Source organism: Sebastes fasciatus, chromosome 9, assembly GCF_043250625.1.
Source record: "Sebastes fasciatus isolate fSebFas1 chromosome 9, fSebFas1.pri, whole genome shotgun sequence".
NCBI classification, from domain to species: domain Eukaryota; kingdom Metazoa; phylum Chordata; class Actinopteri; order Perciformes; family Sebastidae; genus Sebastes; species Sebastes fasciatus.
In genome coordinates this window covers 10,778,957-10,804,969 of record NC_133803.1, presented here as the reverse complement: position 1 = coordinate 10,804,969, position 26,013 = coordinate 10,778,957, and the positions used below count along the sequence as shown (strand labels likewise).

The following is a 26,013-nucleotide window of genomic DNA, read 5'->3' as shown; positions in this document are numbered from 1 at the left end:
GGATATTCAGATTTCACAACAAGACTTCTTCTTCAATAACAAACAGACCGGATCAAGTGAAAAGTAAGAAAGAACGCTTTATTTCTCTACTGGGTCCTTTCCATAATGTTGTACTGCTCAGATGTTATTATAAGTGTCTGTCAGTGGCAAACATTGACGCTGTGCAATTGCCCTCATAGCTCGTTTTGCGGCTGCTAGTTACAGTGTTATCCCTCAATACTGGACTGAATTAAAAAATAGTTGTCCCCATTATTCACTTAGTCACATAAAAACATGGGAAAATATAGTCCAGGTTGAAAAATACAGAAGTTACCCTTTAATATATGCAAAATACCATAAAATGTATGCGGAATGTGACAAACTGTATTCCATTGATATGCATTGCATCAGGCAGAACTCTGCATATCTCATTTTGTTATTAATTTAGCCAACAGAATTTGGTAAAACAGTAATAAAATATGATCACAACATCATCCTGATACAAATTCCGCCAAAAGACAATGACTTATTGCTCACCCCTACATATCAGGATAATCATGATTTATGCTGTAACTTGTCCTTTTTTTATTCAGAGATGCATATACGGCCTGATCCTGATCACCTTCCCTGCGTTCAGCTCACAGGACTGATAAGAAACTGTTCTCTGGTAACAACAGCCGGCTTGAAGCTGTCAAGGTCAAACGGTGCTGACCGATGCTGGCCATCTAAACTGACTGAACTGGATCCCTGCCAGTGATATATTTTAACTGTTACAGAGAGAACCCCTGTCTGTTAATGCAAATTAATTTGATCAAAACATGGGATGAAAAACACCATTAATAAATTAGTTTAGTGATATGCTATTGAGTTTCACTTGACACCCTGCTGCAATTCCTCCTCTGAGCCCAAGGGGGTAACAGACCAAGATAAAAGACCCACTGTGACTGCAGAGTCAACCACATATAGACGAAAATAAAGTGAAATTGGTAGTTGCTTTGATGTGACAGCACACTCAGCATGCATAAATTATTCAGCATCTGTCAAACACACATATTCCCTTGTACGACAGAGACTCTACACAAAGAAAACAGACTGCATAGCTCTCTCCATTTATCAGAGTGCAATAGCGAGCTGGGTGTTGCTTAAAAAAAAAAAGCAGATGATGATAAATGAGTGGTGATCTGTCCGGCCTGTCATGTAATCCATCTTCATGTTTACCTTGTGATGATTTACCATTAGCAAGTGGGAGCTCTCAACAAAAGCAATAATGGGAAGTGTGCCCACCCCATTCTTCTTCTTGGTCACAGGCCTTATAGCATTTTGCTCCAGAGTAATGAGGAAATCCCATCGCGGGGAACAACGTGAATATGCATTATGGTTTGGCTGCCTGGCTATAGGCGACCTTTGGGAATGTATAGACTGGCAATCGAACACTCAAGTGGCCATTAAAAGAGTACACAGCTACAAGTCCCATATGTTCCAATTCAAACATTAAAAGTATACATTTTTTATGCATGGAGCCCATAGGGGCACAGCGTGAGATCCAGAGTAGAGCTTACTGCATAATGAGAACCTCCAGAGGAGTGAGGCTTAATCATCTTCCAGTTAACATCAAACATTTTATCTCATGATGATCCATTATAATGGATGACTGAGTGCAGACACGCCGGAGAGGACGTATCGCTCCAAGAGGATGATCCGACTTCTAATTCATGAGTGTGTGGTCCGTCTCGAGCGTATCCGGAGGACTGATGTGATCTTTAAGATGATGTAAAACCCTGGCTCATGTCCGAGATGATTAGAATAAGTCTGGTTTATGCGGGAATTGTTTAAAAGTAAAAGTGACTTATTTTGGTTGAGAGGCATTTTCCCTCAGACGGCGCCATCAGACTTTTGGACGGAGGTTAATTCGCTTCTGACCCCTGGAAGGAGTTAACATTGATCTGGCCTGTATACTCAATTATTAATTCACTGCCGGCATCTCCACCTGATTCAGTAGGCATCAAACTAAACACGAATGCTAAAACAAACCTGTCATGAATCTAGGGATGCACCGATACCGGATCGGATATCGGGCCGATACTGACTCAAATAGCTGGATCGGGTATTGGTGACAATAAGGCCAATCTATTCAATTCAACTCTCTATGTATGCATGATTGTCCATAGTTAATCACAATTAATCGCAATTTTTTTTTATATTTAATACTCTTATCAACATGGGAGTGGGCAAATATGCTGCTTTATGCGAATGTATGTTTATATGTATTATTGGAAATCAATTACCAACACAAAACAATGACAAATATTGTCCAGAAACCCTCACAGGTACTGCATTTAGCATAAAAAATATATTCAAATGGGAAGGATCTTTGCTCCATGTATAATGATATTATAGGTGCTGTGTATGAAGGCAATAAGCCCTACTATAAGCATAAAAATAAAACACATTATAACAGGCCCGGCTGGAGCAAGTATGAAGCGGAGTATCACGCGGAAGCCCGTGAAGCTTTCAAATCATGGGCTATGGTAGGGAGACCCAGACAAGGTCCTGAGCTCGAGTACAAGAAGCTCACTAATGTAAGATATAATAAGTATGCCATCCACTTCATTTGTAAAAATGAGCAAGTCATGGGGGCTGATTCCGTGGCTAAGTAGCTATTGAGGAATAGTGTCATTGATTTTTGGAAAGAAGTGAGAGCTCTTAACAGCAGTAAAACATCTCTGCCGTGCACTGCAAATGGAACTTCTGGAACAGACAACATTGCTGAGTGATGGCGACAACATTATAGTGTGTTATTCAACTGTGTCTAAAGTGATTTATTTAAGACGGATAGTGAGAGAGTGGTGATTCAATGGTGATTATGTCACATGAGGTATACCAAGCTATAAAGAAGCTGTCTGTTAATAAAGCAAGCGGCATAGACCATATTACGGCTGAACACATTAAATATGCCAGTCCGAGGATAGCTCCTCTCCTTGCTATGTGTTTTACTGGTTTTATGATCCATGGCGTGTTATCAGACTCCATGTTGTCTGTCCTGTTAGTTCCAGTAATTAAGGACAAGGCTGGTAAAGTGGGCAGGCTAGATAACTACAGACCCATTGCTTTAGCCAGCGTACTGTCAAAACTCTTAGAAAGAATCCCGCCAGATGGATTAAATGAGTTTATTAACTCCAAAGACAACCGGTTTGGATTTAAAGCTAAACACAGCACTGACCTGTGTATATATGCATTAAAGGAAATTGTAAACAAATATAGAGGTCAAAACTCATCAGTTCTTATGTGTTTTATTGATGCGTCTAAAGCTTTTGATCGTGTTAATCATAGAATGTTGTTTATTAAATTGAGTTGCTCGCCAGACTATGCAGGTAAAATGGGGCAACAGTGTCTCAGCCCGATTTGGGGTTAGCAATGGTGTCAGACAAGGGGGAATTGTGTCTCCAGTTTTTTTTCATTTATATACTAATGATCTCTCTAAGCAATTGAAAGCCTGTAATACTGGGTGCATGGTTGGTAATACTTTAGTGAACCATATTATGTATGCTGATGATCTTGTGCTCTCTAGTCCAAGTAGCACTAGTCTTCAGCAGCTCCTCAATGTATGTTCTGTGTGTGGTGTGGAACATGATATCCAATACAATGCCAGTAAGAGTGTAGGAGGAGTGAAGGAGGACAAATGTCTAAAATGTCCAGACTTCAAAATGTCTGATAACAATCTTTGTGTCTGTAATAAGGTAAAATATCTTGGACATTTCACTACTGAAGACATGACCGATGCCGCAAGATGTATGCACAAGCAAACATTCTCTCACGGAAGTTTAGTATGTGTTCAGATAGAGTGAAGATGTCTCTGCTCAGAGCATATTGTACACCACTGTATACAGCCCATTTGTGGTCAAACTACAAGAAAGCGAGCTTATAGAGACTTCAAGTCGCATATAATGATGCAATGAGAACATTACTAAAAAGACCGAGATGTTGCAGTGCAAGTGAAATGTCTGTGTCTGCAGGCATAAATACTTTTCAAACGGTCTTAAGAAATCTCATGTACAAATTTATATGCCGGCTAAATAAATCTGAGAATTAGATAATCTTGCAGCTGTCTAACATAAGATTTAGCACTACACAGTACCAATCACATCTGTGGAGGCATTGGTATAGTTCTTTATATGTAAGGCATTAATATATGTATATATTTACATTTTTAATCTCTTCTAATCATGACTTTTTATAGTGCTTCTTGTATTGTAATGTATTATATGTAATGTCTTGTTTGTATTGAAGTGAATAACATGGCAAACTCAAGCCCAACAGGCAACAACAGCTGTCAGTGTGTCAGTGTGTTGACTTGACTATGACTTGCCCCAAACTGCATGTGATTATCATAAAGTGGGCATGTCTGTAAAGGGGAGACTCGTGGGTACCCATAGGACCCATTTTCATTCACATATCTTGAGGTCAGAGGTCAAGGGATCCCTTTGAAAATGGCTATGACAATTTTCCCTCGCCAACATTTAGCGTAGTTTGCAGCGTTATTTAGCCTCCTTCCCGGAAGGACAAGCTAGTATGACATGGTTGGTAACAATGTATTTCTTAGGTTGTCTAGTTTCATATGATTCCAGTATCTTCAATCTAGCTTTAATACTGAGCCCGCTACAACATAAAAATCACAAGATGCATTAAAGAAATCAGTGGCGTTAAAACAAATTTGTGTTGACGTGTTATTATCGCGTTAACTTTGACAGCCCTAATATATACTACATACATTATATGCTGGAATTGTAATTACTGTTTAAGTTCTGACCAATGTTTTGCTGCATAAGGTTTACGCTTGAATTGCAATTCAAGTTAATTTTCAAGATATTTTTTGTTTTTTAAGTTGCTGGTGTGCGATTTATTATTGTAATAATAAATAACAATCCAGTAAATGTGCCTGTATATCTATGTATTTATTGGTCACATTTTGTTTTTACAAAGTTAGGAAAGCAATGTTTAAGTCAAGCCTGATGTTGCCTTACAAATAAAAGAATGAACCCAGTCACTTCTACACAGTGAAGCATAAAGCTTATTAATTAAACACTGGTATGATACCCAAAGCCAAGGTATCGCTATCGCTATCGGGACAGAAAAAGTCAGATCGGTGCATCCCTACATGAATCATACACAATATTCTTCACATCCATCTACACGCTACACGCTAGTGCTATGAGATCGCACTCCCATAACGGATCTGATACCACAACCTGAGCTAAGACCTTTGTGCAAGAGAATGCACACACATACACGCTAATACAAATGCACTTACAAGTACTTATGAGCGGATACACACACGCAGATGGTGCACACTGAAGACACCATTTGGAGTGGTCACTGTGGCGTTTCCCCTCAGGCCAAGCTCTGGCCTAATTCTGTATAACTGCTCATCTACAGTCACGTGACCCAGAGCATTCTCAATAACAGAGGGAGCATGGCGGCGCACAGCGGGAGGGGCTGAGCGGTACACTGAATTTGACGTGATTTTTGCTTATAAGGCAGCACAATGGCTACACTCTGAGAGCTTTAATTTAGTCATTTTTATAATCGTTATTTGAAAGTAAAGCTTATCATTAACTAAAGTAGTGGGAAGACACATCAGGCAGACATATGGTTTCTCTCTAAAGCTCAGAGGCACAATAGGAAATTAAGAGTTCATCGGAGCGGGCGGGGGGAAGGTTCACAGTCTATTATTGTGGAGCTGCCGAATGTGTTTCATAAAATAGCGATGCAGACTGAAAAGGACAAAAATAGGAATGAATTAGTTGCTGTGTATATGGCGACTCATAATGTTTGATTGTATCATCTGTCAGGATAAATACTTATTAAACACAACATAATGCTGCGTGAGTAGAGCTGTGACTCATCACCTATACACACACACAACTTAACAGTGAGTCATCCTGTCTCTGCTAACATCAAAGCAATATTTCCAAATAATGCATTTCTTTAATCTTGTCACTTAAAGGGACTGTTTGTAACTTCTTACACGTATAAATCAATCCGGGTCGGTGTCCCATGCGCGCTCACGTGTGGCTACGCTGTTCAGACAGGACTCCAACACAAACTACACGAAGCACCTACACCGCAAAGTTATATCTAGTGAAGCCCGTCTTGCAAAACAGTGTTGGCCGAGGTCGGAGGACGCGGGGGACACCGTAGCTTTGGTCTGAGAATATCTAGTGAATGTACAGTGGACGTTTGTGCAGAAATAAATGCTGCAGCTCCTCCAGACCAAACAAGGTTTTCCGTGTCTTGTGACGGGGCTCCACAGCGAGTAACGTTATCGTCTCCGACCAAAACTCCGGTGTCTCCCTTGTTCCCTCCGGCCGCGGTCGGGAGGCTGAGGCAGGAAAGCCAACACTAGGATCAGCATTGATTCATGGAGAGACCTTCGTCTGGTCAGCTAACATTACTGCCAAGCAGGTGAAATATAGAGTGATATTGTGGTTTTAGCTGACGTGTGTCGCCTCACTGTTTTGAGCGATGCTCGTTCATGTCTATGTAGAGCGAGCACAAGCGCGAGCCCGAGCAACAGGACGCTGACTTTCGTTGACTTAACGGCCACAGTTGTCGCTGTTAACAAGCAATTTCTGATTCTTACAAACAGTCCCTTTAAAGTGACAAACTCACAGTCAGTCTCACTGCTTTCATCCACTACCTGGCAAACCTGGTCGAGCATTTAGCAGCTACTGTAAAGACCCAGATATTTCCTTTAGGAGTTGGTGGAGATCAAATCAAAACAAAAACTAGAATTACCGCCTCGCGGTTGTATGCCTCCGCCAACCAATGAAGGTGCAGTTCACATCCATTCATCAATTCATCCTATTCAACATTTGTGTTGAATTGAAACGTTTGTGCCAAATTTGAAGAAATTCCGTCAAGTGTTCCTGAGATATCACGTTCATGAGAATGGACCACACGGATGGAAGGACAACCCAAAAACACAATGCCTGGCATAAAAAAGAGGGAATATTCATCAGATGGCCTGGCCTCTGTGTCTGCCGGATGTGTAAATAATCAACAGTTTGCCGAACAATTTTAAAAGATGATAATACTGTACGTCAACATTGTGATTACAGCTTGATGCCCAAGTGGCCAATCAATTAATGCAGGTTTAAATTTGAATAATAGTTCTTTAAGTAGCGGTTCGGAGCACGCTGATTATTTGGCTCCCGGAATTGCAGCTTTGTCTGGAGGCGTGCCCGTTCAGAACGCATAACCGGTCAGAGCTTGTGCCCGTTTGGAGCAGGCTGATTGCTTGGCAACCGACATTGCTGCTTGCTGCGTTGTAGGGGGCGTGCCCGTTAAGAGTGCATGGCTGTTTGGAGCGGGCCGAGTGCTTGGCCCCAAGGAAGTGTAGCTTGCAGCATTGTCGAGAACCGCTCATCACTCATTGACTCCAGGGAAGTGAAGAAGAGTTTAGTTTAGGGCTGGGCAATATATCAATATTATATCGATATTGTAATATGAGACTAGATATTGCTTAGATTTCGGATATCTTAATAGCGTAATATGGTTTAAGTGTTATTATTTGCCTTTACCCATTTAGACAGTATATCCGCATCTCATTGTGTAAACAGTTTGTAAAAGCACCAATGGTCAAACCTACAATATCGTCACAATATTGATATCGAGGTATTTGGTCAAAAAATATTGTGATATTTGATTTTCTCCATATCGCCGAGCCCTAGTTCGTCGTAGCATGCTATATCCAGCATCCAGCAGTCGATGAGCTGCCGCAGACGACATGCTTTAGTCTTCAGAGCCCTGAAGCACCACCCCCGCTGCTACACAGAGCGCTGCTCCATTGTTGTTTTATTTTTTACGTTTATTAATATTCAACGTGTTGCGTGTCCAAATTACACCAAATTCGACAAAGCATGCCATGGCGTCCCCAGCAATACACCCGCGAAGAGTGAAGTAGATCGGATGAATGGTTCTTGAGATATGCAAAGGACATACTCCCATACACACAGAGAGACAGAGATTCCTTGCTTTATAACTAGATTGAATACATCAACAGCAACTATGGCCTTAAAAATCAGTCCAGTGTCCCTGAAAATTGGGTTCAAATTGGATGATTCGGCAACACATGATCCAGGGCCAACTGTCAGTGCTGGAAGTGCAACTGTAACTTAAACACAAGCGACCAGAGTTTGTGTCCAATCTCTGACCTTCATTCATCACTTCATTGATATAGTCTGTAAAAAAACTGAGCATTCTAAGCTTCTCAAATGTGTTATGTATTACGAGGCTATTGTATTGGATTCCGTTATACTATATAGGTGTTTCTGTTTCTGTGTCCCTTTCCTACACAATGAGCATGTAAGACAAGCCAACATCCTGATTCCTGCTTTCAATGTCACTTCACGCTCCACAATCACAAGGGATTCCCGACCACATGCTGCCAGTGTCCTGCAGAAAATAGATCTGCCCGCCACACACAGTTCTTATTACTCCTTAAGCCCTGGCACAGACTGGGGTTACAACATCCTGCCTGACAGGAAGAGGAGAGAGGAAGAGGTGGGTGGGAGAGAAAGAAAAGACAGCAGCAAGACACGGAGAGATAAAAGAGACAGGGAGAGAAGAGAGGTAGTGACAGTAAGAGGGCAAGGAAGAGGGGAAGATGTGGACGTGACGGAGGGAAAAGGGAGGGAGACTGAGCTCCCAGAGGTACTGAAGACAATTTGTCTCATATAGCACACAATGCTAGTTTTAGGCCACATGGAAATTACCTGGAGATCCCTGGGCTCCTCTTGTGTTTGACTTGCCTGCACCTCACTCTCTAACCCCACTCTGCTTATTAGCAAAGCTAGCACCAACGTACACACATGTACACACACTTACATCATGCAGGCACAGACACAGGAGGACAGCAATTGCCCGAGGGAAGGCCGCAGAGCATTGCAAGTCTATTTCAGGACATAAAATGTTTCCCCACGTCAACCTCCTCCGACCAGGAACTCTGCCTCTGGAAATCGCAAACCAGAGAGGTAAAACTCATTTGTTCACAAGGGCAAAGGAGTATGTTGATGTTGATGATGCTCTAAAAATAGCCCTGAACACCTTCAGTCAGCCAGCCGGCAGGAGCCAGCCCTTTGTTAGCCCGCACATGACCTTGGCTGGCTGCAGGAGCAACAGCAAGGTTGCCCCCCTGAGAAAACAACAACAACTACACACCGCTCCCGGCTCAACGGGTGCTCGCAAACCACACCGCGACACACCGAATCTGAGTCATTCTTCATATCTCACAAATGCCTCCTGCTCTAGTAAGCTCATAAGCATCTTGGAATGTAGTTACGGATTCGTAGTCTCATTTGTTAGCGTTCGAGTCACCCCGTACAATCAATATACAAACCCAAACAGAGAAATACAAATGATCTGAGCACAATAACTGAATGTCTGGCTTACATGCAGTATTTCTCCTGAGGGTATAGTGCATGTACGTGCAGGGGACACAGCAGGGAGGGGCGTGTGAAGCTGAAAGAAGGCCAGGTTAGTACTTAAATGACTGATTTAGGCCAAGGCACCATTACTAAAATAAGAAATATTTTAGTACCTACAAGGGCAATGGACAAATAAAACCTCCTAAGGGAGGCTAAAAATAGAGAACTCATTTTTATTTCATCTGAATGCAAATGACTTGCATCCCGCTTCAAGCATTTCCTCTACAAAGACGTTACTTATTTTAGAGTCTAAAGGAGGAGAAAATAGCACATCACTAAAAGAAACTTCATACAGTTTGCTGCTCCGCAAGGCAATATATTTGAAATGAGGGAGTGAATAAGGACAGCAGTGTAAAAAAAGAAAAAGGAGAATCTTTGCAAGAGAGAAATTACACTTATTAATATATTCAGAAGCCAGTGGCGCAGTACAATAGCTAAACTACACACATCGCATCACTCCTCTTTTGAACACAAACCAATTAAGAGATGAAAGCTGCGGTTATGTGCCATATCCAAAAATAGAAAAGTCGTTATCAGCACACTGATTTACATTGTGAAGCAAATGAAGTTGGTGGTGCTAGGTTTTATTTGTTCTAATTTCAGGTCATTAAATCAGTGCATTTAGACCTCCTCTTGTAAAATAACCAGTACATAATGTAATCTACAAATTATACTAATCAAGTCAACCCAATCCTAATTCCCTCATAAAGAAAGGAAATGTATCTTTTATGGTACATGTCCACATGGGCGTTTTTGGACGCAAGGGATCGCCTCGCTTGCCAGCATTGGATGCTAGATGGGCTGCCACTAGGCACTAGGCACCTCATTGGACGACCGCTTTCACTCGTGAGCTTCTGCTCCCAGCTTTCAAACCTAAGTTTGGAAACTTCTTTCTCGTATATTATGAAAATAGTTCACCGATATGTGTTTCTGAAAACATTTTATGCAATAAATAATGCATGCAGCTGCTGAATCTGTCTTTATTTTGGATCGTCAACAGTTAGTTTAAAAGTTTGACAGGAGTTTCCAGAGGCGACGAGTCGCACCGGACGCTCCTGATTTGCATAAAGTAGCCTAGACCTCAACTTTATGCAAATGAGGAGTGGCCAACGTGGCGATCCGTCTCCCGAAACGCAACCCTACGCCACCAGAATGCATTGCTCGGCTGTTTACATTGCAATGAATGGGAAGCGTGGAAAGGACTGAGGCTGTGGACACGTACCATTAGGACTCAACATTTTTAGATACATTCCAAACCATTCATGTATTCCACAGCAAAATTCTTACTTTAATTTGTATTCTTATCTAAATATAATAATTGCAAGCTGGCTTTTGAGTTCATCACAGCACTAAGACAGTAAAAGTTTAAAGGTGCTAAATGCGAGATTGAGAGCATTCCTATTGCCTCGTCATGGCTCTCAACATGGCAACAGCTAAGCCAGAGGCTCGTAGCAGTAAAAATGCATGCAGTAGATTTTGTTAAAATTGAAAGTAGTGCGTTTAATTAACACTCTTCAAAATGTATGTACTGTGTATATATACGTATATATATATTGAACAATCTGAAGCTGAAAGAGTTAACATGTATTGACCCTGTGGCTACATATTCTGAAAAAAAAAGGAGCCACAAAGGCACTTAAATCATTTCAATCTCATCTGGGGTTTATTAAGTTAACTGCATGCTTTGAGATTGGCTCATGCTGTGTTCATGCTGTGGTCTGAAAATAGCCCTTCCGCTCTTCATTGAGGGATATCAGGCAACTGCAACTGCAACAGCAAATAGCCTTTATATCGCCACGGTGACTGTGATAAACAAAGAGGTTGGACCTTTCAGCATGCACTGAGCGGCTTCGCTACTGTAATGTCTCCGGTAATTTTTTTTCATTAGACTCAATCAGAGTTTCACACACTGAATCTACATTTTTACCAGATAGAGTGACAGCCAGGGTGATTTCACTCTCATTAGAATAATACTAGAGGGCTAACATGTTATACCACACTAATGTTCAGCTTCACCACATGTGAGCTAAGCAGGACTCCAAATGCTGGAACCATTCTCGGCTCTTGCTAGGATATCAAAAGCTTCATTTATTTTTGCAGTCTACTGGGAGAGGCTCCACAATCATAAAACAGCGCTGATGTTCCATAACACTCACAAAAGCTCATTATCCATGAGTGTGATGTTGACATTTCATATTCTCAGTTGTTTTTTCAGAGCTCATTTAGAAAGCGAAAATCTCCCTAAACGTGTGTGAAAAACGGCATTTAGTATAAAGAGGGAGAGATTTTAGGAAGTAGCTGAAAATTTGATTATGTTTCTTTCTGCCACAGTTTATGTACTTGAATCTGAAGCCACTTGGGAATGGTATCAGCTACAACTTAAAGTCCCCATGAAATGAAAAATACAATTTCCCAGTTTTAATCCCTGTGTTAATTGTTAATTGCTCTTGTTATAAGCCAAATATATGTAAAGGTGTTTTACATCAAAATCTGATCAAAATCCCTGCCTTTTCTCTTCCTGTTATCAGTTTCAAATGTTTGATGACTCATCCTGCACTTGGGGGCGTTTACAAAATTGATCTAATCAAATACGACTTTGGGCGACTAGCTAGCCAGTCGTGGATGGAATCAATACATGTTCTTTGATCGAAGTAACTAACAGAGCAATATCATGGATGTGTAAAGAGAATTGGATACAGCGTTGTAGGCGGGCTCACGTTCATTCCTATGGGAGTTGCTCAGTGGCGCATGAAGCCAAAATGGCTCGACTGCCGAGTGATAAAGTACACGAATCGTCCGGCGATCTTCCGGAAATAACTCCGGATTTAGCTATAAGTGCATTTTACGACTTTTAAGACCTAATGATTTAAATAAGGGCTAGTCAAGTATTCGTACTGGGAAGTTGATTTACCTAAAAAAAAGTTACAGACGTCTCTTTCCCAATATAAGTCTATGGGAAAAAGTATTTTTGGGCCCAATGTCATCACATGACAGACACGGAAGATGTAATACCACCGTTTGGCCACTACGAATATTTGCTTCAAAGCCTCCCGCTTTTCCCGGGGGGCTTGTGTGAGATATGTCACAGTACAGCCGTTAGAGACGCTCCAACTTTTGTTTCATGGGGACTTCTCATGGTTACATGGTCTTCTCTGACTCACTCCATCCGGATCAAACAGATGTCCTTATATAGGTTACCCTTCATTGTCACAAAGTCTGCCAGGCTTGTCTCACTGCTCAGCCATATTTCTCACCTTACCCCATTAATTAGCCATTAGGCACTGTTTCTCTTTCCAGTGCGGACATCGATCGCACACTAATGATAGAGTTACAGGCCGCTGCTTATGAGGCCTCTTCGACAGGAGACAAAATTGTCTATACATGTGTGCGAATCGGCGAGTTAACGTGACTATGCAGGTGCGTGCATGCAAAAGCCCGTATGTGTGACAGGGAGGGGTCGGGAGAGGAGAGAAATAGAAACAGAAGTGGGGCAGGAACAAGGGCATCCCTTTAAGAATGGCCTGCAGAGACTTTGTCCTACATTCCTCTCTATTTGTTTCACAGGAGCACAGAGGAGGAAAAAGAAGGGATGAAGGATGAGGGATGAGCCAAGGTATTAAAGCAGAATCAGATGTGGGCGAGAGAGGACACATGCAGCATCCTCCCATTGAAAATATCACCGAAAATAGCATCAGTTTGGCAAGTGAGGTCTGCTGCAGAGGAACAGAAAAGGCAGCGTCTCATCATACATTATTATGTGTCGCGGGGAACTGTGGTAAACAACCACTTTGTCAAAACAAACAGATGGACGGCCATTCTCAGCACAAATTCATCCCCATTCATTAAAAAAAAACAGCCCTCTTAACAACAACGCGGTTGCCAAGTCGATGACTAGTAATCTCTGTGCTCAACTGGGAGGGCAGCCAATTAACAATTCCCTCAATTGAAACTCTGTCTACCTGCTTCCACAGAGAGCTTTGCGGTGTTTTTCTGTGGATCTTTGCTGCAGGATATTGGCCAACAGAGCCCCTGCTAGGAAAGCCCCACCTGTCGAAAGCTAGGAACAAAACAGCTCCTGGGAGTCCGGGGCCTGGCCACCGGAAAGGTACGTTTCTCTTCAGCATTTCACCCAGTGTGTGTATGTGTGTGTCCTTGCCCCAAGGGACTACCCTGCTTCGCTGAAGTAGACATAAAAGCCCATCGTGCAGCTCCAGCATCCCCAGGTCCGACCCACGTGCACTTATTCCACCACATGACTCTTTTAGCTGTTACCACAGGGACCCGACCATAATCCTTCCTATTACTGTGGCCTTTTTCACAGTCAATTTCAGAATGATGTTCACTTCATCCGATGGCCAAAATGGCAGTTTGACCATAACCCACTGAGACTGAATAGTTCATGAGTTTGTACCCTAACACTGTTTTTATGTTTTTTTATGTTTTAGTAATTATTACCACGAAAAGGCTGTCCTGTAAATCTGCGCTCATCAATTTCCTCATTTAGATCTGTACATCTGTAGAGCATGTTTAGCGTCTGAGTATGGGGTTATGAAAGTGAGTCAGATTTATGTATGTATGCCCCTCCTACACACAAGCTGATAATCAGAGAAAGAGTATTTATCAATATCTGTGTCCTCGTGCAGAGCTTTTTACGTTATTTGTTCCAAGTGAAAAGTTTGATGGCATATTTAGCTAACATTAGTAGCATTCTAGCTGTGTAACAGAGTGCCTATAGCTAGTGGTTCATACGTCTTTTAACAAAATAGTTCACAAAACTGCTAAATATGCCTTCGAACTTTTCACTTAGAATTTTTTTTTTATGAATAGAGCTGAATTACACTCATCAATTAGAATTAATTCGCTAATTCCACAGGCACACAGTGCATACAGTCTGTCCGTTATCTGCCGCAAAAGTACAATTTTTTCAACGTATTCGAGGCAGATTACGGAGAAGTTTTGCAAACACATGGGAGATCACAGAGGTTCCCATAGGAATGAATGAAATTCCGGTTTATTCGCATACATACGCAGAGCTAGGTGGAAACGAGGCGCTATCATCGCCACCGTTTACTTGTGACAACTAGTGTGGAAGCAACATAATAATTGGGAACAATTTGTCCTTGATGGCCCATATGACGCATCTTGCATTATTTTGAGGTTGGCAAGTTCAGACATCTTTGGACATTAGATATTACGTCAAACAGATTGTGGCCGAGATAACTACAGACCATCTTGCGATGGAATCACACCAGCTGTGACGCCAAATTGAGCCAGTGCATAGACTGTTTAAAAGAAGTGGACGTAATCACCGTGACTTCACCCATTGGTTTGTGGACTGCCGTTTTGAAGCCTCGAGTTCGACATTTTGGCCGTCGCCATCTTGTCTTTTTGCAACCAGAAGTGACACGAAAAGGTGGAGCTAAGTACAACCGAAAGCTGAAGGCGACCAAAATGTTGTAATTAACTTTAATGAACTGAAAACCCCATGTGAAAGGGTTAAAGTTGTAAGACAAAAACGCGGACAACTCCCAGACAGGACATCACCATGGTAGCGACCTGTCAATCACAAGGTAGCCGTCTATTTGACTCTAAATGACACCTTAATTTACTAAATGAACATCATGCTGTATTGAAGAAGACTTCAAACTAGAGATTGAGACCATAAACTCATGTTTACAATGTTTACTGAGGTAATAAAGCAAGTGAGAAGTAGGGTCATTTTCTCAAAGACTTCTACGCAATCTGACACTTCCGCATTGGCTTCACTTTTCAGAACCTGGATTGCCCACTGGCCCAGGGGCGTAAAGTGGTGGGGCCACTTCCTATCCCCCTACTTCTAGCGCCCTTGCTTGGACCACGCCCATCTTCGAACTCAGCCTATATTTTGATTTCAGCTACACACCTGTAAAGTTTCATGACTGCATCTTGCACGGTTACGACCCTATCACATTGACAAAAATCTGTCCACACAAAGAAAGACACACAGACAGAAATATAAACACCTAGCAAAGTACTCAAAACTACTTCTGTGGTGGTTCCCGCTACAGTAGATGTCTCCAGGACCACATTTTGCCATGATGACACACACACAGTCTCACAAAGTGAAATTAATACCAGCGTCACTGTCGCGGCTGGTAAACAGGTCTTTGTCAGTAGACAATTGAGAAAGATTTAGTGTCAGGTCGGCTCCATGACACGTAACAATGGGCGTAGAGCACATAAGAGGCTCCAGCTGTTGTAGTGAAAGTATGGCTATAACACAAGCCCGGCCCTGTTTAGGATGTCAAAGCCCCCGAAGTCGGCTCAACCTGCTCTGGGTTGATCAGTAGTCCCCCTGAGAGGACGGGCACACTCAAGTGACAAGCTTGAGCTAATCACGATGATGAGGGTAGAAAGGGCCTCAGCTTAATAGGAGCAGAGAGAGATCAGGGCAATGCCTCTGGGAGGCCGACTCACATAGAAATGCACTCATAAGTGCACCGTGACATACAAGATACATTGGATATACTATAGTGAGAGAAACTACAGCTCTGCACCAAACAGTGCTTTAACTTTCTCATTTTTTGCCCTGCAAGTTTGATGTTATGGCTGGTATAGCTCTGCAAACCTGGTGCTTTCAACCTTCCTACTTTGTTGTGTCTATCTAGTGTCTCTTGTTCCCCCCTTATGCAAAAAATATGCCAGAGGTAGAGAGGAAAACACAGTGGGAGACATATAGGGATATAATTCGAGAAATAGAGAGGATGAAGTAAAGGTTTTTATCTAGCGGTATAAATGGTTGACTGGATTCATACCAGGAATAATCTCCCACTGCTGAGATAAGACTGTATAAATTCCTTGCATTTTAGATTTACTTATTTTGAGAATTTTACATCTCCATCCCTGTTTTACAGAGTCGGTTCCCCCAGGGACAGGATTTCAAAGTTCAAAGATATGTATTAAAGCTAGCCATTGCTTAGGATAACATCCTGCACAACAGCCAAACAGAGGAATGAATATGATTAAAAAGTACGATACAGTACCACGGTCAATATGTTATGGTCCCTTTGCAATCAACATTCCATAACCGCAGGCACTACAGCAAAGTTTGAAGCTTCATTTTTGGTAAATCAGTGGTGCATGAAATACTGATAAAGTCAAAGGCACACAGCGTTAGTGTGTAAGGCATGGCGAAACATCTTTGATTATTTCATTGCCAGAGGCACGTGCAACAACTTCTACATAATTGGAAACAATAAATTGCCTCTTTTTCTTTGATTTACTGTTCAATCAGAGCACTCTGAGCCAATGAGGGGAACCGTCTACTAAGCTTCTGCTAACTGAAGTCAGGAGGTGCAGAATTGCAGTTAGCAAACATACAGTATAAAGTGGTACCTTAAATCAAATTAGCCTGGGAGAGACAAATCAAAAAGTATACATACATATATAGGTGTATATGTATATGTTTATATACCTATATAGGTTTATATACACCTACCTAGTGCACACCGGCTGTGACGGCTCAATCCCCCTCGCGGTGATTACCTCATTAACTTTATGCTTCCCTTATAGCATTGGGATTAAACGTGAAATATTGCCAAATAGGTGAGTTTGCTTTTCACTTCGACAACAAATCCTCTGCTCCTGCTCCTACTACTCTGAGTTTACGCACCAGGTCAGTATGTAGTGTCCGTCGTCTGACTATCGATTGATAACATGCTGCTGATACGCCAAAATGAAAAAAATGGGTCAATTATTTTTATTTATTACTTAAAGGCTACATACCACTGTTTTTTGTAATGTTCAAATGTTTTTAATAAAAGAGTACGTGTTGAATTACAATGGGATTTATTGTTTTTTGTTTTGTTTTTACCGTGGTATCGAATTTGGTATCGAGAATCGTGGAAATTCACTGGTATTGGTATCGACTACTAGATTTCTGGTACCGTGACATCCCTAATACATATATATAAATATATGTATGTATATATATATACATACATACATATACAGTATATACATACATGCATACATACATATATACTGTATGTATTTATGTATACATACATACATACATATGTATATATATTGCATGTATATATCATATGTATACAGTATATACACATACATACATACATATATGTACATATAAAAATACATATACACATGTGTATTCACATACATATACAGTACATATACATAATTGTTTTGTAGTTGAATAAAGAGTTGAATATTACAGCTGTGCACATGAACCCATTCCCATTTCACACCACCAATCAAAGTGAATGAGGCTGAGAAAATGTCTTCAGCTGCCCCTCTTAGCTGTTTATCTTTACCTGATAATGCAGCATCTTGCTGATCATGGGTCTCACTGCCAAAACTAATGAGTCAATATCTCTACCAGACAGAATCTCACAGGGCTTTGAAACATTAAAAAAAATCCCAAACTATCCCTTTCAAAGGTACAGTTTGGGTCTGGACGGTGTGAAAGTAGCTGCAGTAGTTATCGGAGAGATGCCAGGCCTGCAATCTGTCTCTGGGTGACTGCCAGCCAGGGATACGCATAAATTGACAATACACACACTCACTTACTCAAACACACACACATACACACACACACACATAGAACAACTCCCCAACACATACAGTATCTGCCTGTCTCTGTTACCATGGAAACTGACAGGCCTCCCATTGAAAAATCCTCAGATGCAGATGTGTGCGTGCGCGTACTGTTATATGTGTGCATCACGGCTTGTGGGGGAGTCAATATGCATTTCAGAGATTGCAGTGTGTGGAGATGAGTAAGATGAGCACACGTGCACCTATCATTCAGGTACAGTATGTAAGTAGGCCAATGTAAATACATGCAACACATTCATTTTTATCAATGTTACATCATCAGTATAGCTGCTGGAGCATGTGTGAAATTTCAACTTATTTCAGAAAACATGAAATGTAAACTTACTCTGAGGAGTCTATGAAGTATATTCCAAGGGCCCCGATGCTGAGCGCAAACACCAACACCACCTGAGGAGAGAAAGTCACAGACAAAAGAGGAATTACTTTCATGCATAGAGCGGCAAAACTCCGCTCATTAATGTACTCTATAGTAAACTAAGTATTCAGGTGGGGACACAATAGGCAACACTAGTTACAGTATCTGTAATTAAACAGTGACTCGCCTCCTGTGGGTTGCAGAACATTTTCAAAAAAACATGTGCTGAATAATGAATGCCCGCCCTCGTGTCAGCAAATACAGCCTATTAAATATAGACAGAGTCGAGCCAGCACAATCACAGGAAGCAAAGAACACATTTGTAAGCTCATCTGTACAGAAGAGCAGCAACACGTGCGTCGGGAGGGTGTTGAGAGGAAGTGCTTAGACAGAACCACGGTTATCAAGTGTTGACATGTACTCCTCAACTATTTCTACTACGTCCACGCTTGCATTGTGTGAGATTGTGGCCCTGCTGGACTGTGGTCTGGGTAATGTTTCAGTGACCATATATGAGCGGTCAGGTGAAGTAAGGAAAGGCAACTTGCGGTAGCAGCAACACCTGAGAATTACTCTAAACATGTTATTCAATCTTGTAGAGAGACTTAAAACACAATGTTGTTTAAATGATTAAAGGGACTGTATGTAGTTCTTTTCACATATAAATGTGTTTTAATTGTTTTTTAATTGCCAATGTGTTAACAGGTTGAACCCTAACCTAAAAGATTTGATCTTCCGCAACTTTCTGGGTTTCCTCTATAAGCCTGTAGAGCCTGCTTTTAATGTAAAGAATGCGGACCATTTTTTCCCGGGAAAATCCAACTGATGTCATAGGGATGTGACGGTGAGGACATTTACCCATTGGTTAATAAACTTGTGAAAACAACGGTGTTACTGGACACTGGAAATTTTACAAGAAAAGATGGCGCTCAATATACTGTATGAATAGCGCTTACTCTGATCTTTACCGTCGGATGGCCATGTGTTTGGCCTCTCCGGTCCAGCTTTTATGCGAGGCTGCAGGTTTCCACCTGGAGCCGCTGCACCGCCCACACCGGCTGTGACCGCTCCGTCCTCCTAGGCGCTTTTGCTTTTCGCTTTGACATCAAATCCTCCGCCATCGTCTTGTCTGTCAACTCTCTCTCATCCCGTGAGTGAAATCTGACTCCTGCTACTCTGTGCTAAGACTCTGTATGGAGCAGACACTTTCACTTTCAGTTTTTAGCATCCGTCGTATGACTATGTATCGATAACACGCCGCTGATACGCCAATATAACTAAATGGGTTTTATTTCAATAACAAAAAGCAAAACGACAGGACAAGGCAAGTAATGTAATCGATGTATGCCGGACCATCGTGTAACACCAGTAGCACCGACTACCACAGCTAGCCTAATGCTCGCTTACAACTTCGTAGTGCGAGCACAAGAGCGAGCGTGAGCAACAGGACACTGACTGTCGTTGACTTATCAAGTGTCACTGTTAACAAGCAATTTCCGATTCTTACATTGAGTCTCTTTAAGAAAACATCCAAATGAGTGTAATTATTACACTTGTTTGTGAATTACTTTAAATTAATTTCAATCAGATCAATGCCACTTGATTTCAGAAAAGTGTACAAAAAATGCGCACCTTTTCGTCTGGGCATCAGAGTAAAATGATTTTAAAATAACTGAATAATTAGCATTTACTATAGAGGACAGTATACAACATAAACAAAACACAGAAAATTCTATTCAAATTTAGTCCCGTTGATGGAGAAAAAAGAAGACCTGTTTGGATATTAGTCATTAAGAGTAAATGTCAGCTTCCTCTTGTTCCACACCCTGAGAAAAAACGGCAACATGTGCCACAATAATCCCCTCCATTACCACCATTCACCACCATCACCATCATCATCACCACTGCTATCATAATCACCATCTTTGCAACAGCTGACCGACGTAGCCATGCACAATAGTTCCTCCCCTGCGAGGATCTTTTCTCCCATTCAGCCATCTCACAATAGGAGCCCACTGTCCCTGCTGATTGTGCCATTCATTATTGATGATGGGAGCTTGATTACTTTCATGTGATGGGCCTTTGGATTGATCCTATGCATTGTGACTGAGGTATTAAGTAAACACCCACATCCCCTTGCATTTTTAATGGTTTTGCTGCTCGAATGGAGGACGATGGCAATCCTTGCCACGGAGTTGTCCCAGGTCGGAATAACCTTGCAAGCCAACAACATCGATGATGTCCACACAAAGGAGATGGGGGGGAGGCTCAAGCTGAAACTCTACGCTAACATCAAGCTTTTTGACTGAAAAGCACTCCACTTGTCTGATCAGGAAGGGAATCAGCAGACTGATCCAAACAATGTCCTGTTTCTATACCGAAATATTATTAAAATGTCTTTTTTTCCCAGAAAATGGCACTGAGGGCTTTCAGTTATGAAATGAAAGCAGGAAGCGTTCATTTTAAAAAAACATAACATATTCTATGGATACAGTCATTGAAACTGTAGTAATGTTGCTGATATAGTGTCAATATAATGTCAAACGATCATTTTCACTGTCTGTTGTTGCTGTGAACCGGGTGTAGCTCGCGGTAAAAATAGGCGAGACCTCGAATCTCTAGAAGAGAAGCAGCTGACACGCAGCCGAGCCGCGTGTGAGACGCTGTCTGGCTTCTCTAACCTGTTAACATGGACGCCGAAATAAAAAACAACAGGTTCCGCAGCCGCCATGAGCTCCTGACGTTCCCTGTGTGGACATGCCGTTATTCAGAGTTCAGTTGTACTTAGCTCCACCCTCTCGTGTCACTTCTGGTTGCAAAAAGAATAACATGGCGACAGCCAAAATGCCGAACTCTACGCTTCAAAACGTCAGTCCACAAATCAATGGCTGACGTCACGGTGACTACATCCACTTCTTATATACAGTCTATGGTGGACATCAGCAAATATAAGGAGACTTGACAACAAATGATGTCACTGTCAGACCCCCTAACATGAAGAAGCACCATTTCAAGCACTGCGCTTAAATGCATGTACATATAGATGCATATACACTGACATTTCCTTGGAGCTAGTTCTGTGCTTCTACTGTTTGTGGAAGTAGCGGGGTCATAAGGGTTGAGAGAGAGAAAGAGAGGACGGGAGAAAGGGGCAGAGAGAAGTATGGCTGAGAGGTGGTTGGATGCTGAAAAGCTATGCAGTGAACAGTGAACACCCAGCGACGAGCTGAGGAGATAAGAAGCGTCATCATCTTAAACTGACCCAGTTATTCAGCTGTGAAAGCCAGTCCACCCCCCACCATTTCTCCCTCTTTCACACACACACACACTCTCCACACAATGTCTACGAGGGCTTGCTGTCGACCTCAAGCCCACAATCTACCAAAGACAACCAACCGAGCAACCGCCACTGCAAATCAGGACTAACGTAATAACACTCAGGGGGAACCTACAAGAATGGTAATGGAAGAGGGGCATTCCCTCCGCCTACAAAAGAAAGGGAGAAATTTAAAAAAGGATTGCTAAGTATAGCTGTTGCCGCATCTGTAGTAGTAGTAGTTGTAAATGACTTAATGGTGCTGTTGATATGCACATTTCATGATTCACATGTGATAAGATGACACGGGTGAGTCACAGTCGACAAACTGGCCGGCGTCATGCCCGAGGAGCAGCATTCGGACGTGATGTATATGTTTTCTCGTTAATAGCCGTGTAGGTTTTCATTGGTGTATCCCTTTCTATATTTAAAAGTGCAAAGCTAAATATGTCAGATGTTTTCCGAGGTGTACTTTAGCAGGCACACTGGTAGACTGGGAATGTAAAAGAGGGCAGCGAGAAATCATGTGTGTGTGTTGTGCGCTTCAATGTGTGCAGGTTTCAAGTTCCAGTATTGCAAGTGGGCTAAATGTGGCAGCTCTCACATGACACCGTTAACACATAATAACATGTAATAACTTGCGTGTAGGCTACAAACACACGTGCGAATCTGACGCTCTCACTTTATTTGGCAGTCTTAAGAATTCTGAGAGCTCATCACGGCTCGCCTGCGGCGGCGATAAGAAGTGCCCTAAAACTGAGTCAGAATTTCACACAAGACTTCCTCCTCCAACAGGGATCCCGTCTAATGACTTCCTCTGTCTCCTAAGTGCACCCTGTGACAGGGAGGGAGCCGAGTCTCACAGACAGGTGATGTGGTCTGACAACGTACGGAATAATCGCTTCACATTAAGGCCAACTACACAGGTCAAGAGAGGCGGTGACTCAAAGCCTCCTGTCTCCTCTGCATTTCAGTTCAAAGCAATCAAGATGGAGGACAGAGCTCTCTGTTAAGAGAGGGCTTATGACACTCTATCCGTACACCTGGATCCTGTGGATAGTAGTGGTTAAAGGTGGGCAATATAAATGAAATCTTCCATCATGGTACAGGTGACTTGATACTTATCTAGCTATAATATATACTGTACATGTAGAAACTAGAAATACCACCTCGTGGTTGTACCGCCAACCAGTGAAGTAGCAGTTTACATCTTTGTCTGTCTTAAATGTCATCATATTAGACATTATGGCCAAAAACATGTTTTGTGAGGTCACAGTGACCTTGACCTTTGACCACCAAAATCAAATTTGTTCATCTTTGAGTCCAAGTGGACATTTGTGGCGAATTTGAAGAAATTCGCTCAAGGCGTTCCTGAGATATCACAAGAATGGGGCCGACATGACTTCACACTGACCTTGACCTTTGACCTCCAAAATCAGTTCATCCTTGAGTCCAAGTGGATGTTTGTGCCAAATTTAAAGAACTTCCCTCCAGGCATTCTTGAGATATCGCGTCCATTAGAATGGACCAGACGTACAAACATACGGACGGACCTGGAAACATATCGCCTCTGGACACGGCCATCTCTGGCGTGGAGGCATGAAAAACAGACGAGAATGTCTTGTTTTTGGCTAATTCCAGTGAATGAAAGAAATGAAGAATCAAGGTACGTAAATGACAGGATCAGTCATTTCAGTAAAGAGAGTCTGTGTATGTCCAAGCCCTCTAGCGGTAGTAGTAATCATGACTGTTGTCCGTCGGGAGCAAAGGAGGAAGTCAGGTTACGTTATTGTAGAACCACAATCTCAGTGTAGGGAAGAGGTCGGGGTGGATTGGAGGCTCAATAAAACATGGGACATTGGGCAGGGGAGGGTGCCGTTTGTTTCACACTTCTTACCAAGTGTTTTTTTATTGTAACCATGACGACAAAGGTCCCATAACCTAACCCCTGGTAGATAATCTGGTATAATTGTACGTGACTATTGTCCAAAGTAAAAACATCTTTTAGAGTGCAAGTTGTCATTGGTTTATATTCCATTGTTGGCATACAAACCATTTTTGAAGAGTAAAGCAACAGGAAATCTTCTGCCATAAAAAGTTCATTACTTTTTGCCTCGCAGGTTTAAAATTAATTCACTGTTCATATACCATCTCCATTAAAGCCTTGGCCCTTAGAATATGGAAGAAAGTTCGAACTTTTAATCTGAAGCTACTTTAGTTCATTTATAAAATAAGAAAACCTACTTGTGCAAAAAATATGAATAAAATCCAAAGCCTTGGGCTAATGAGGCAGCCCAATTGTGATCTGATTTGCATGCTATTATTACAGAGCTTCTAGAGGTCGACTTCAAAGGCAGGAAAACAAATATCCTTGCGGGTAGTGTAGTTAGGTGAGAAATGAGAGGAAATCTGAACTCGAACATTTCGTTTTTTCTTTCCGTCAAACACTGAAATAAATACTTTCTAAGAATCGTAATGGGTTCCCCAAGATTACATGAGCGGGAATCCTCGGTGGGGAGTCAAGAATGCCCGTCAGCACTGTGTGGCATCAGGATAAGCTTGTTCATTAATCTGGCCTGGCTCGCTGGGTTAGCCAGAAAGCGGAGCTCCAAAATGTCCGATTGATGCCTCGGCCAGAAAGGATTTCAGAGGTCCACAGCCAAGGAGAGCTCTGGCCAAACCAGTGTACTGTTTCTGCTTTCCTTTGGCTTTAATCCCTAAACACACATCTGCAGGTTTCAAAATGAGAAGAGCTGCAGTCAGTACATATTCATTCATATTTGATATTTGTCAGTGAAACGGATGCAACTCTATAGCATACCGCCACTCATCAAATTGTGACAATGTTTGAACTGCAGAGCAAACATTCGCATCCATTCCAAGTGTTTGCTCTCATAACAAACACTCCTACATTATCAGACACGAGTCTAGCGTCGATGCAGATTGAGGCGCCAAAGGGAAACAGAATCACATGTCGCTGCAGGAGGTGAGAGGGTGAGCTCTCGCTGGGGTAACGTCAACAAATGAAACCTACATTAAACTTTGATGGCATGCATCCATACATCAGCACACATCGTGATCTCCCCTTTCGCTCCGCTTCAAATGGCAGGGGGCTCTAGACGGCTCCGCATGTGTAGGTATGATCTGACGTTCTGTCAGAATAACACGCTCTGTATTCCAGTCACACACTGCATAACTCAACGCAGACTACTGATTCCCACTGTGTGGCTGAACAGATGTAACCACAAGCATACCAATTCATACGAGAGCATTCTTATCAGTTGGACAAGAATGACCAAACGTGGACAGCTCTAGTCGATGATGGTTAATAATGAAGGGAGCCATACACATGACTGTGTTCAGAATATGAATAAAGGACTAACAAGTGGGTGATATATGTTGGTTTTTCTTCTAAATATATTTAACAATCCTTTGCCCAAATTCAAATTAAAAGAAACTTTATTTTATTTATTTTTTAGGAGACACTGGTTCCGACACAACCTTGACCCAAGACAATCCAGTCCCAGGCTATCAGAGTACTGGAAAGTCTGCGGCTAGGTAGCCTCTGAACAGACTTTCGAATGACATGACATGACACAATGCTAATTGTCACCTCCATTAAAATTGCACTCGCCTAATTAGAAGTGGCATCAAAATACTCCCCATTTATATTAATAAAATAGACAAGCACACAGTCATTTAGCTTGTTTGACTGTCAACAGAACATGGCCAATTATATTCAGACTTCAAATATACAATTCACAAAATGATGAGAAGAGCAAAAAGGACAAAAACAGGCAGGATACAAGCTGAAGCCTCGGTAAGTTGTGCACTGGTGTGTGTCGGAGTTGCTTTCATCATCCAAACGCACTGTGGACTCGCAGTCAATTTTAGTAAAGTCTAATGGGGAAGAGTGTCAGACCAAAAATGAAGTAGAAATAAGATGTAGGACGTAATTAATACATGGACTTAGACAAGTTGAGATGGCCTGATACACTACAAAGTGGCAGGTCTAGACCATTTCCAATGGGAGGGGGTGCAGGCGATTTTAGAGGTACCAAATATATATAGCACAACTGTTCTTTTCATTAAGGTTCTGTAATAAGTGTTAGTTAATAGGTAATAAGGCCCTTATAAGATGCTTATTAACTTTAATAAAATTAATGTGTGTTAAGACTATATAAGTGTTAATAAGAGCATTATAAACACATTTATTGTTAGATTATAAGATATTCATAAGCACTTAATAAAAAACTTAA

General features: G+C 41.8%; 1 protein-coding gene across 14 annotated transcripts in view; it reads right to left on the bottom strand.

Moving 5' to 3' along the window:
* The window catches only part of kcnma1a (potassium large conductance calcium-activated channel, subfamily M, alpha member 1a), a 182,607-nt gene that overhangs the window by 77,411 nt on the left and 79,183 nt on the right, over positions 1-26,013 (bottom strand). For all 14 annotated transcript variants that reach the window (XM_074645990.1, XM_074645993.1, XM_074645991.1 and 11 more), the window contains exon 3: positions 18,409-18,470. In XM_074645990.1, coding sequence (XP_074502091.1) covers positions 18,409-18,470 — 62 coding nt within the window. The remainder of the gene's footprint in view (positions 1-18,408; positions 18,471-26,013) is intronic.